The 14125-nt window shown below is 44.6% G+C and overlaps 1 protein-coding gene across 2 annotated transcripts in view; it reads left to right on the forward strand.

The window, feature by feature from the left end:
* The window catches only part of ccdc66 (coiled-coil domain containing 66), an 84614-nt gene that overhangs the window by 44575 nt on the left and 25914 nt on the right, over nt 1-14125 (forward strand). For both annotated transcript variants that reach the window (XM_078543527.1, XM_078543528.1), the window contains exons 10-12: nt 8389-8660; nt 11162-11246; nt 12804-12965. In XM_078543527.1, the coding sequence (XP_078399653.1) occupies nt 8389-8660; nt 11162-11246; nt 12804-12965 (519 nt within the window). The remainder of the gene's footprint in view (nt 1-8388; nt 8661-11161; nt 11247-12803; nt 12966-14125) is intronic.

Here is a 14125-nt window from a genome sequence, read left to right on the forward strand (position 1 = left end):
TTTCAGAAGTGTTGATCTAAGTAATTCTGAATTCCTTACAATTTATTCCTCAATCAACTTTCTAAGTTCTAGGTCGCAATAAATTGCAATCACAAATGAGTGCCTGAAGAAAAATTATTACTTTTCTTCACAGAACAATGAGATTCTTGGGCATTTTTTTTACACATAATGTATGAAGTCTTGCATAAGCCACGTTTGAACACTTGCAAGCTTCCTAAGATCCTCTTCCTTGCTTTAATGATACGATTACAGAATGCGTGAAAATGTTCAATCTAATGCTATCAGGCTCTCTAGAGGTTAACAGCTTAATTACAGACAATGCCATCGATAGTGAGGGAAATACACATTTACTGTTAACTGTATTTCTTTTAACATTGAAATTCAATGGCATTACCATCACTGTCCCACTATCAACATCCTGGGGTTTACCATTGGACAGATTCTGAACTGGACTAGACATATAAATACTGTGGTTACAAGAGCAGGTCAGAGGCTGGGAATTCTGCAGAAGAGTAACTCACCTCCTGACACTTAAAGCCTGTCCACCATCTACAAGACACAAGTCAGGAGTGAGATGGAATACTCTCCACTTGCCTGGATGAGTGCAGCTCCAACAACACTCGAGAAGCTCAACACCATCTAGGACAAAGCAACCCATCCACCACCTTCAACACTCTCTCCCTCCACCACTGATGCACAGTAGCAGCAGTGTGTATCATCGACAAGATGCAGTGCAGCAACTCACCAAGGCTCCTTTGATAGTATCTTCCAAATTTGCAAACCCAACCACCGAGAAGGACAAGAGCAGCAGATGCATGGGGAACACCACCACCTGTAAGTTCCCTTCTGAGTCACGCACCATCCTGACTTGGAAATATATTGCCGTTCCTTCACTACAGCTGGGTCAAAATCCTGGAACACCCTTCCTAACAGCACTGTGGGTATACCTACATCAGAGTACAGCGGTTCAAGAAGGCAGCTTACCACCATCTTCTCAAGGGCAATTAGAGATGGGCAATAAATGCTAGCTGAGCCAGTGATGCCCACAACCCATGAATGGATTTAAAAAAAAAACTGTCTTTAGAAACTTTAGTTTTCAGCCTGTAGAGTAGCTGCCTGGGGAGAGAAAAACTAATGGAACAGTCCATGTGTACTTTTGTGTTACTAATTGGCAATTCTATTTTTGGTGGAATATTGATTATAGTTTAACCATGTGATATCAAATGCCTTTTGTGGCTTTGAAAATGCCCCCCCTTTTCTGTCTCTCCCCCCCTCTTTTCTGTCTCTTCCCCCCCCCTTTTCTGTCTCTTCCCCCCCCCCTTTTCTGTCTCCCCCCCTTTTCTGTCTCCCCCCCTTTTCTGTCTCCCCCCCTTTTCTGTCTCCCCCCCTTTTCTGTCTCCCCCCCTTTTCTGTCTCCCCCCCTTTTCTGTCTCCCCCCCTTTTCTGTCTCCCCCCCTTTTCTGTCTCCCCCCCTTTTCTGTCTCCCCCCCCCTTTTCTGTCTCCCCCCCTTTTCTGTCTCCCCCCCTTTTCTGTCTCCCCCCCTTTTCTGTCTCCCCCCCCTTTTCTGTCTCCCCCCCCTTTTCTGTCTCCCCCCCCTTTTCTGTCTCCCCCCCTTTTCTGTCTCCCCCCCTTTTCTGTCTCCCCCCTTTTCTGTCTCCCCCCCTTTTCTGTCTCCCCCCCTTTTCTGTCTCCCCCCCTTTTCTGTCTCCCCCCCTTTTCTGTCTCCCCCCCCTTTTCTGTCTCCCCCCCCTTTTCTGTCTCCCCCCCCTTTTCTGTCTCCCCCCCTTTTCTGTCTCCCCCCCTTTTCTGTCTCCCCCCCTGTTCTGTCCCCCCCCTTTTCTGTCTCCCCCCCTTTTCTGTCTCCCCCCCTTTTCTGTCTCCCCCCCTTTTCTGTCTCCCCCCCCTTTTCTGTCTCCCCCCCTTTTCTGTCTCCCCCCCTTTTCTGTCTCCCCCCCTTTTCTGTCTCCCCCCTCTTTTCTGTCTCCCCCCCCTTTTCTGTCTCCCCCCCCTTTTCTGTCTCCCCCCCCTTTTCTGTCTCCCCCCCCTTTTCTGTCTCCCCCCCCTTTTCTGTCTCCCCCCCCTTTTCTGTCTCCCCCCCCTTTTCTGTCTCCCCCCCCTTTTCTGTCTCCCCCCCTTTTCTGTCTCCCCCCCTTTTCTGTCTCCCCCCCTTTTCTGTCTCCCCCCCTTTTCTGTCTCCCCCCCTTTTCTGTCTCCCCCCCTTTTCTGTCTCCCCCCCTTTTCTGTCTCCCCCCCTTTTCTGTCTCCCCCCCTTTTCTGTCTCCCCCCCTTTTCTGTCTCCCCCCCTTTTCTGTCTCCCCCCCTTTTCTGTCTCCCCCCCTTTTCTGTCTCCCCCCCTTTTCTGTCTCCCCCCCTTTTCTGTCTCCCCCCCTTTTCTGTCTCCCCCCCTTTTCTGTCTCCCCCCCTTTTCTGTCTCCCCCCCTTTTCTGTCTCCCCCCCTTTTCTGTCTCCCCCCCTTTTCTGTCTCCCCCCCTTTTCTGTCTCCCCCCCTTTTCTGTCTCCCCCCCTTTTCTGTCTCCCCCCCCTTTCTGTCTCCCCCCCTTTTCTGTCTCTCCCCCCCCCTTTTCTGTCTCCCCCCCCCCCCTTTTCTGTCTCCCCCCCCTTTTCTGTCTCTCTCCCCCCCCCTTTTCTGTCTCTCCCCCCCTTTTCTGTCTCTCTCCCCCCCCCCTTTTCTGTCTCCCCCCCCCTTTTCTGTCTCCCCCCCCCCCTTTTCTGTCTCCCCCCCCCCTTTTCTGTCTCCCCCCCCCCCCTTTTCTGTCTCTCTCCCCCCTTTTCTGTCTCTCCCCCCCTTTTCTGTCTCCCCCCCCCCTTTTCTGTCTCACCCCCCCCCTTTTCTGTCTCGTCTCCCCCCCCCTTTCTCTCTCTCCCCCCCCTTTCTCTCTCTCCCCCCCCCCTTTCTCTCTCTCCCCCCCCTTTCTCTCTCTCCCCCCCTTTCTCTCTCTCCCCCCCTTTCTCTCTCTCCCCCCCTTTTCTCTCTCTCCCCCCCTTTTCTCTCTCTCCCCCCCTTTTCTCTCTCTCCCCCCCTTTTCTCTCTCTCCCCCCTTTTCTCTCTCTCCCCCCCTTTTCTCTCTCTCCCCCCCTTTTCTCTCTCTCCCCCCCTTTTCTCTCTCTCCCCCCCTTTTCTCTCTCTCCCCCCCTTTTCTCTCTCTCCCCCCCTTTTCTCTCTCTCTCCCCCCCCCCTTTTCTCTCTCCCCCCCCCTTTTCTCTCTCTCCCCCCCTTTTCTCTCTCTCCCCCCCTTTTCTCTCTCTGCCCCCCTTTTCTCTCTCTCCCCCCTTTTCTCTCTCTCCCCCCCTTTTCACCCCCCCCTTTTCTCTCCCCCCCTTTTCTCTCCCCCCCTTTTCTCTCCCCCCCCCTTTCTCTCCCCCCCCTTTCTCTCCCCCCCCCTTTTCTCTCCCCCCCTTTTCTCTCCCCCTTTTCTCTCCCCCCCCCCTTTTCTCTCCCCCCCCCTTTTCTCTCCCCCCCCTTTTCTCTCCCCCCCCTTTTCTCTCCCCCCCCTTTTCTCTCTCCCCCACCTTTTCTCTCTCCCCCCCCTTTTCTCTCTCCCCCCCCCTTTTCTCTCTCCCCCCCTTTTCTCTCTCCCCCCCCTTTTCTCTCCCCCTTTTCTCTCTCCCCCCACTTTTCTCTCTCTTCCCCCCCCCTTTTCTCTCTCTCCCCCCCCCCTTTTCTCTCTCCCCCTCCCCTTTTCTCTCTCCCCCTCCCCTTTTCTCTCTCTCCCCCCCACCCCTTTTTCTCTCTCTCTCTCTCCCCCCACCCCTTTTTCTCTCTCTCTCTCTCCCCCCCACCCCTTTTTCTCTCTCTCCCTATCTCGGTGTCTCTAGGGGAGGGGGGTCTGCCGAAAAAGTGCATGGGGTGGTGTGGCAGCAGGAACTGGGACTAGCAGTGGATGATGCCAGGTGGGGGGGTGGGGGGAATGGTGCTCCATCCCTCCGCTCCAGGTCACTGACACCTCATCGCCTGATCACTGGCCAGCAGCTTCCTGTCACTGCCTTGCATTCCTGCTGTCACATCTCAGGCCTCACTCCCTTCCTGCATCGTGGGCCTCTGGTGACTGCAGCGGTGGCTGTGGCATCAGAACATGGCGGCCAAGAGCCAGCATGGGGTTTTGGGGTGGGGGGGTGGGTTGCTAGTGTGCGGGCCAGAGTGCAGACGATGTAAGGTGGAAAATGGCAACATAAATCAAAAGTAATCCTAAAGAGTAAACGATGTTAAAGCAAAATGACTTCAAGGCAACTTATAGTGAGGACTTCATGTATCCTGTTTAAGAATAAAGCTTCCTTGCTGGGTTATTTTTTAAATTTAATCACTCGGAAATTGAAAGGGGGCTATATATACACACACACACACACACACACACACACATTCTTAGCTCATGGACCACTTTAAGGAAATGCCTTTTACATGGTTGTGACACTATACATATGTTGCTGGAATATATCTTGATTTATCGATAAGCCAAATGGTAATCTCTGGAAATACCTTCCAAATGGTGTTCCAAATGTAGTTAGTTCCTGTGATCCTTCTGATAAATGCATAAACCAATAAGCATGTTTCACATCTAATTTGGAGAAAAGCTTTGCTCTAGCACGAACACAAGAAATAGGAACAGGAGCAGACATAATCACCTGTCAAACCTGCTCCACCATTCAGTATGATCATGGCTGATCTTGGGCTTCAACTCCATTTTCCTGCTAGCTCCCATATCCCTGTACTGCCTGTAATGTATGTATCTCCTTTCTTAAATGTGGAGACCAAAATTGCGCACACTATTCCAGATGTGGTGTCACCAAAACCCTATACAATTGCAGCGAGGCTTCTTTATTCTTGTACTTCAGCCCCCTTGCAATAAAGGCCAACATGCCATTTGCCTTCCTAATTGCTTGCTGCATCTGTGTGCTAACCTTCTGCATTCCTTGTACAAGCACACCCTTTTCTTTGGATATCAACACGTACAAGTTTCTCACCTTTTAATTAATATTCTGCTTTGCTATTCTTACAACCAAAATCGAATAACTTCACACTTCCCTACATTATATTCCATCTCCATCTTATTACCCACACATTTAACCTCTCTATATCTCATTGCCACCTGTGTTCCCCCCCTCCCACACCTGCCCACCTAGCTTTGTATCATTAGCAAACTTTGATACATTACTCTCTGTCTCTTCATCTAAATCATTAATATAGATTGTAAATAGCTGAGGCCCCAGCATTGATCTTTGTGGCACTGCACTATTCACTGCCTGTGATAAAGCAAAACTTGGGTTTAATTCTTCCATTGTCGGAATTTTATGTGGACACCAAGTGCACGATTCAAACATTTCGGGTCCAAACACACCCGAATTGTATCATCTTTAATTATTACACATGTAATAGAGCTATACCAGTCAGTGTGTTTTTGCACTGGACGAATAATGCCATTTCGTTCCTTATCATCTAATTCAGTCTTTAGCTTTTCCTGAATAGGTACACTGCACTTGGTAGGTGGCTCAATTGAAGGAATTGCATCTTCCCTTAAAAGCAAAATAGCATCACCATTGAAATTTTCCACAGCATCAAACCTGCTTGGGGACTTCAGTTGTAAGTCATGGACTGACGAGATAGGGTCATTTCAAAATATTTTCTTCCCCCAGTGGTGCATTGTTGATTTCGCATATGGTTGCAATTTTGAGCTCCCTACATGCTGTCAATCCTGCTATTGCTGGAGCATTTGTGTCTACCAAGTAGAAAAGTTGCGATGACCATGCGGGCTTGTCAAAGCTGCATTTTAATGTCAGTGTACCAATAAAATGGATTGGTTACCCATTGTAAGCTGTCAACCTGGCTATTGTAGACTGTACCGTTGAATCCCATTTGTCAAGATGCATGTCTTTTAAGATTCTTAATGGCAGAATGTTGGTACTAGCTCTAGTGTCTACATTGGCTTTGAACATATGTTTGCCGTTCTTGTTCGGATATATAATGTTGATTGTGACAAAAACATCTAGCTATATAATCACATCCACACATCGTGCCACATTTACGGTGTAGAAAGCCTGCTCACTTTAATGTTTAAGTGCTTTCTTCATGGTGTTTTCCACCTGGTCTGTCCTATTGCCGACCTAATGTGTCTGTGCTTGCATTGACTTTTGGTACACTTCTTATTACTGCTGCCAGTACACTGAATACACTTTTTGACCGTAGCTTATTATTCAGCTCTGATCACACTGTCGTAGCCAGATTTCCTGCACTGATGTGCCCACTGGCCTTTCAAACCCCACATCTTGCAGTGGTCTTGAAATGCTGGACATTTCCACAACTGGTGGACGAGACTGCACCGCCCACAGGATTTATTCTGTTTTGGCATCTTGGACACTTTGCCAATACTTGCAGCCACACCCACCACTTGCAAACGTTGCCTTCCTGCCACAATGGCTTCATACTTCCTACTGTTTTTCAACAAGGTGTTGATATCATGCTTTTTCTTTCTAATAGGTCTCTCTGGGAGGTTTTGATTGGCGTTGAAGCAATGACAAGTTCCATAATTCACTAACAACTGGGCTTCAGAAAATCACAGCCTCTGCCCTTATCACAGCTTACAAACTGATCAGTTGACTCTTTAGGTTGTTGTCTGAATGCCTTAAGCTCTAACCAATGGATCCTGAAATTCACCTGTACACTGAATTCATCTTCGTGTTGTATTCCAGAGTTTCACCAGGTCTTTTTGATCCTCATTGGATAGTCCTGATGTGTTAATTTGATGAGTCCCTTGTTTCCAATGGTTATTTTAATCTTCACTGCCTGTCTGTCAGGTTCAGCGATCGATAAATCCAAAAACATAATTCCGTTTTCTGGTGATAAAGCTTAAACTTTGATAGGGTATCCAATTCATGACAGGAAATTTAGTAGTCATCATTCTGATGCTGCTTGCTTCTCAAGGATTTTTTTGATTTACTGTGGGTTCAGTTTTTTTTGGAAATACTGAGGCTGTGTCTTTGTATTGCTTAGTTCTGTGGCACCGTAGCCTGTATCATGCACTTTTTCTTTGGACTTGCCCACGAATCTATTTTTGCCAAGAACTGCAACATGACAGCCAAATGGCTTTGCAACCTGTCAGCTCATTTCCAAACTGACTTTCACAGGCTGATCCTGAACCAGCTTAATATTCTTGCTGAGCACCGATCCAGTTATCCTCCTAGTCAATTATTACTGTTTTTCGAGCACTAATCTGCAAGGGCACTTCTATCTCCTAGTGTCTCGCAGTATTACTTCTACTTTTGTAGCAGACCGCTTGTGTTGTCCCAGTTTCATATTTCTGGCTTCTCCCAATCTTTGTAATGGCTCCACTCCGTGATCTCTACCCTGAAGCCAATCACCATGATTCCAGTCTTCACTGTTGTACTTCAACTTTACTTATGTAACGTTCAAAAATGCACAGCTGCCACATGTTGTGCTACTGGGCTGGTAACACAAACTTACCAATCACACACGGATGAATGGTAACAAATGCTTTGGGTTCTTTTTACTGAAGACTCTCAATATTATAAATAAGTTACAGGAGAGCTCTACATGCACATCTTACTAGGCAATCAACACAACTACAACTATCACATGCTATGTGACATCACTTCCTTCAGTGATGACGCACATTCATCATTTACATATTCCATTAAAGCAATAACATAACAAGTATTAGCTATTTAATTTTCCAAGCTAACATTATGTGACCAATCTTTTAACAGTGTATAAGTGTATGCACCATCTACGTGTAATTTGTATGACAGGTGAATGTTGATATTTTTAAAAATTGATTTTCAGTTTACAAAGCCTTATAAGAATTTTCAATGTATTTTGGGACATAAATCTACAGCTGACTAAACAGCTTTAATACATAATAAATTATTGGGGATTTGAACTAAAACCAAGCTTTGAGAAGGTGTTGGAGGATTTAATGTCTTCAGTTTGAGGCTCGATAATTTTAACTCCTGAGTCACCTTTACAACCAGTCAGCCAGCTGTGCACTCAAAAGGTCAGAAAGAAGCAGCTGGCTGGCTACAGCTAGGTCAAAACTGCAGAGCCCAGTGTCCATCTACTGGTAGTAAAATATATCAGGGAGTGGATCAAGGCCATTTTGCTATCTCTTTGAGTCCTAATTACACCACAGGATTCTGATTTGCAGCAATTAATGAGGCTCCAACTGAGTGAATCTTTGACTGCATTAAATCATGGCTCAGTTCAAATAACAGCATGGGGAAGTAGAGTAGGAATGGGCGGTAAGTCTTTGCTGAGTTTTTTTTAACTAAGCGCCACCTTGATACAGACAGCTGGGCTGGGTTAAAATTTTCCCATGCTTTTCTAATTATCAATCATTGCCTGCCTTCTGTTTTAATAGGGTGATGATCACAACAGATGGGCTATGCACTTTGATTCTTACCAGAAAAAACCTGACCAGCAGACTCCAGTTTTTGTGAACACTTGTGGACCAACACTGAAAAGGTCATCTGAATCAGGGCATGAGCAACAAAGTGCATTATCTGAGTTGCAGCAGTTTCCTACTAAGGCTGTTTCTGTACTCAGTCATCCTAACTCTTCCACTGGAGAAAATACAGGGAGCATAGGCGTTGACATGGGATCTGATGTACTGCCTAACACACACAAGACCAGGTTAGGTTCATTTTCAGTTTCTTTATATTCCATTGCCTCACTCCACCTCCTGCCTCAGCTCATCTGTTTAAACCAACATGCTTGCATGTCTTTGTTATCTCTTGACTTTGACTATTCTAGCACACCCCTGGTTGGCCTCCCACGTTCTACCCTGAGTAAACTTGAGGTCATCCAAAATTCTACTGCCCATGTCTTTATTTACGATAAATCCCATCCAACCATAACTCCCTAACCTGCACACTCTCCCTATCGAACAAAACCTTGGTTTCAAATCCCTCCATGGCTTCACCCTTTGTCTCTGTAATCTCCTCCAGCTCCACAACCCTTCAAGATAACAATGCTCATCTAATTCTGATCTATTGAGCATCGCTGATTTTATTTGCTAACCACAGGTGGCCATGCCTTCAGCTGCCTGCGATTTAAGTATTCCCTTCCCACCTCTCCACCTCATGATCTTGCATTCTTCTATTAAGACGCTCTTTAAAACCCACCTCTTTGACCAAGCCATTGGTCACCTATTCTGATATCTCTATGTGGCTCAGTGTCAAATTTTGTTTTATAATGCTCCTGTGATGCACCTTGGGACGTTTCATTGCATGAAAGGTGCTCCATAGATGCACATTGTTGTTAACCTTGTTTTTTTCTAAGTGATATTTAATGGCAAGCATAAGTGAGTTGCTTGGCTGCTGAGTTCAGTGGGAACCTACTGGGATTGACCTGAGGAATAATGGTGCTCATATTGCAATTTTTTTAATGCACTTCATGGGTGTGTACACATGTATTTGTACCACCTAAAACTAAATTTTGGTTGAAGAAAATTTTAGGTAAAGGTATTTTTAAAAAACCAGGGTGCCAAGGTTTTTAGTTGCAATTTGTGCCCTGTAAATGCATGAGTGCATATCAGAAGAATTCAGATAGCTGCTTTGGGACTCTGAGTGGTTGAAACACCTTATGGTATGCTTACTCTACTGATCTATTTGGTATAATGATGGATAGCTTTATTTTGGTTGACCTTGTCTCATCTGCAGTTATATGCATTTTGAATAGTGAAAATATCATTATTGCTTTATGCCACCTCCTCCCAGGCTTTTTGGAGTTTGGTGCTACGGAGAGGATGCTCTGCAGTTCCAAAGAAGGGTAACTCTTACTACTACTTGCAACAGGAAGCTTTGATGTGTGGGCTTATTGTTCCTCCATTCTCAAATCTGAATTTCAGCAAGTGTTGCAAATCTTGTTGTCATGAAAAAATCCATTCCCACTAATTATTTAGTACAAAAACTGTGAGCTCCCACTCACTGACAGATTGCACACCAGTAGCTTGTGAATGTGTAGTAAAGCTTCACTCTGGAAGGTTCATTGAGGTTGACTGTACCTAATTCAGGCAGACATAGCATTCTCACTGCAACATTTCCACTGCTTCTATCTTCAGTTTAGAAAATTAAACTCTATTGGCCTGGCTTTTGTGGGGTCTCAGGGGCCTTGCCCATCAGGTGGAGAACCGATGGGGAAATCCTGTTGGTTCCATGGGGAGGCCTGACAGAATCAACTGACCTTCAGGCACTTAAGTGGCCACTGTCAGGTCTCCCCAAGATTGAGTGTCTCCTGCTGAGAGCTGCTGGCCAATCAGAAGCCGACAGCTACTCATTGCTGCCAACGGGAGTGGTGGCTGCTGGCAGCACTGCACCCACCAGAAGCCCAAGAACATCTTGGGACCTCAGACCAAAGATGAGTGAGGGCAGGATTGGGGTCGCAGTGTGGGGATTGCCGGATAGAGATGGGCAGGGGCATCAGAAATGAGGGCAGTGGGTGGCTTTCAGTTTTCAATGATATACTGCTTTTGTTTATTCCAGTTATTTTGATCAACAGAAGCACTTTTTCATCTGTAGTTCTGTTCCCTTATCTTTTTGAGATACATTGGTTGTTAAATCAGCAATGGGTTTGTGACTAGTTTCAAAATAGAATGTATTTGAATTTGGTCCAAACAACAACTTTATCATTGCTGGGAAATAACAGAATTGTATTTTGACAAAATCCTGAAGCTACCTATGCCATCAGGTTTATTGTTCTAGGAATAGATCACACGTTGGAAAATGATTCCGTTTGCAATGTTGGAGGAGGCAAGGGGCTATTTTATCCTACATGCACCCAAATGTTGCCCCTCTCTCCTCCCCCACCGCCCCCCGAGCCCTGACAGATCATCAAGTGGCAGTACTGACAGCAATAGAGAAATCTGCAGCCAAAAATATCCAACTAGCCCAACCAAAAGAACAACTATAATAGCACTGTCAGCTGTAGTGAGCCAAAAGGTTTAGTGTTATTGTAGACATTTTAAAAAAAATACTGCCTCAAGATTTATTTACTGGTAAAATTATACAATTAGTCTGACAGTCAAGTGCTACATTTATCTGGTGGCGCATATAATTTGTTAGTTTTTCCAATGTTTCAACATCTTCATGTTCTATAGAGGATACTAGAAATTTTGCACTATTATTACATTTCAGCTTTCTGCGATCCATGACCGCCTTGTTAGACCCAGCGCAGATTGAGGAACGAGATTTACGTCGAAAGAAGCAACTAGAACACCAGGTGACCAGTATTATCCTTGTTTTTAATAAGCAATAGTATCATGTGTACATGATTTAAATTATACAAATTTTTAAGCCTGATTTTTTTTTTCCTGCTATTGTTTATTGACACAGTATTTCCCACTGTCAAAATGTGTAGAATTTTCTTTTCATTACTCCTCTATGGCATCACATTAAAGAATAACATTTTGTGGAATTGGGCAAGAATTCAGGAAAGTGCCATTAGCATCGAAGTTTGTAGCAGATTTCCCTCATTCTTTTCTTCGGTTGCTGCACCCATCTCCAGATCCAAGAGACAAAACAGTATGTATTACTATCGGTGCGTGAGGTTATCTTCAAGTCATGATGATGTGCAGCTTGGAGTGGTACTTGCGGATGGTGGTGTTCCCTTGGGTTTGCTGCCCTTGTTCTTCTTTGTTGGTAGAGGTTGTGCATTTGGAAGGAGCTGTCGAAGAAGGCTTGCCGAGTTACTGTAGTGCATCTTATAGTTGGTGCAAACTGCTGCCACTGTGTGCTGGTGATGTAGGGAGCAAATGTTTAATTTGGTGGATGTGGTGCCAATTAAATCGGCTGCTTTGTCCTGGATGATATTGAAGCTGCCCTCATCCAGGCATATGAAGATTATTCCATCACCCTCCTGACTTGTGCCTTGTAGATGTTATTGATGGTGTATATATTCAATTATCTTTTGAAAGTTACTATTGAATCTACTTCTACCAGCTTTTCAAGCAGTACTTTCCAGAGCTTGGCAACTCACTGCATAAAAACAGTTATCCTCCTCTCCCCTCTGGCTCTTTTGCCAATTGTCTCAAATCTGTGTCCCCTGGTTACTGATCCACCCACCACTGGAAACACATTTTGTTTACTTTATCAAAATCCCTCAGAATTTTGTTTATCTCTATTAAATTTATCCTTAACTTTCTCTGCTCTAAGAAGAACAATCCCAGTTTTTCTAGTTTCTCCACGTAACTGAAGATGTTGCTGGCCGTACATTTGGATGATTTTCTCCTTTTCAAGCAATAAGCTTCATACAGCAGTTGAGCCCATTACTTGGACCTGGAGAGGTATTTCTGAATCTTACATACTATAGATCATATCTCAGACTCACCACTCAAACAACCTTGACATTCCTCCTACTTACGACGAGCAGAGTTTCTGGAAGTTGGTTTGATAAAGACCATTGGGTGCCTATCCCTGTTATCTGAAGTACACTCTATTCATTCCTGATACCAAGGAGCATATAAACCACATGGTTACTCTTGAGAGTCATAGCCATCCATGTCAAGGGTGTTACAAATCGCAGCAGCTGAAATGGGATCGCAGTTGAAAAGTACGAAAAGTGGAATTCTAGCATAAGAGATAAAGATGAAACAACAATATGAGAAATAAACTAAAATGGCTTATTTTTCCTTTTATTTCAATGGAAAAAGGTCTCGTCACTCAGGTTTTCACAAGATCCAAAAAATGTAAACCAATGTAGTGATATTTAAGAGGATCATTGGAAGATTACAATTTCTCATAACATGATAGCTAATGTTTCTTTAATCTTGTGTTCTAGAAAGCTATAGCCATTCAGGTGGAGGAGCGCCGCAGACAGAAGCAATTGGAAGAAGATCAGAAACGAAAAGAAGAACAAAAAGAGGAACTTCGTTTGGTAAAGGAGAGAGAAAGGTTGAGACAACAATATGAGGAAGAAACTCGAGCACAAAGGGAAAAAGAAGTAGGTGTTATTAACGATTTAATTTAATGTTATAGGAGGAGATTCCAGTTGAGCAATATCTTTACTGTGTTTAAATGGTACTACCTGGCCTGAGACCAAAACACACTTCTTATTTTAATCCTTTTCGCAATGTTATATCGCTCAGTAATAAACACCTCCTGATCTTGATACTCTGACTTAAAATTGTATTGTTATTGCAACACTTAATTTAGTGTTCAGTTTTCAAATGTTAGCTGAGGCTCAGTTAGTGGAACACTTGTCTTTCTGTCAGATGGCCATGGATTCTAACCCCAATCTGTGACCTGAGCACAAAATCTTGGTGCACACGTAAGTGCAGTCCTGTGAGAGTGCCGTATTTTCTTTAGGATAAGGTATGGAACTAAAGCCCTGTATACCTGTTCAGATGGAGAGAGTTGGCATAGTGTTCTGACGAAGATTGTTCCCCCAAACAGCACTACCAAAACAGATTAACGTGTCATTCATTTTATTTGCATGGTATCTTAGTGTATCCAAAGCTGTTGGAATATGTGCCCGCAAAACAATGGTGGCTACTTTAAAAGTAATTCACTGGATACGGGGGACTTGAAGATGTACTGAGAATATGAAAAGCACAAAATAAATCATGTTTCTTTTGATTGTAATGGGGCGCAACAGGCTCTGGGCCGTTTAAATGTTAAAAGACCAAAAGGTCAATGTAATTGCTTGCATAGCTCATTGAACTTAGCTCTTTTTAAAAAAGAAAAGGCTTTACAAAAATTTGAGCAGGTAGCGGACAGGCCACCAACAAACTATTGTGTGGAAGGCCTCTAACACCTGCTGCAGCCAATCCTGGCCCTCATCCAGTTGGACACTGAATAGAGCTGACCTAAAAATATACAAATAGTCTGGATTATGGATAAATCGGCCGAGGTCAGGAATATAGCCTTAAGGTGCATGGAGTTCCCATCCACCAAATATGCACCTTGCATCCACTGTATTGAAAAATCAAGGCTAAGATGTCCATTTGTTTGCTTCTGTGCTTTGGAAATAGTGCCAAACAACTTCCCTTGTGCTTTGTGTTGTCAGCAATATCTGAGATTGTACTTCCTATATCAAAGCCCAAATCTAAATGTATTGAAAAGTGCCACTACTTCTGAAGAATATGATTGTAAACCTCAGTA

Source organism: Cetorhinus maximus, chromosome 6, assembly GCF_964194155.1.
Source record: "Cetorhinus maximus chromosome 6, sCetMax3.hap1.1, whole genome shotgun sequence".
Taxonomy (NCBI): Eukaryota; Metazoa; Chordata; class Chondrichthyes; order Lamniformes; family Cetorhinidae; genus Cetorhinus; species Cetorhinus maximus.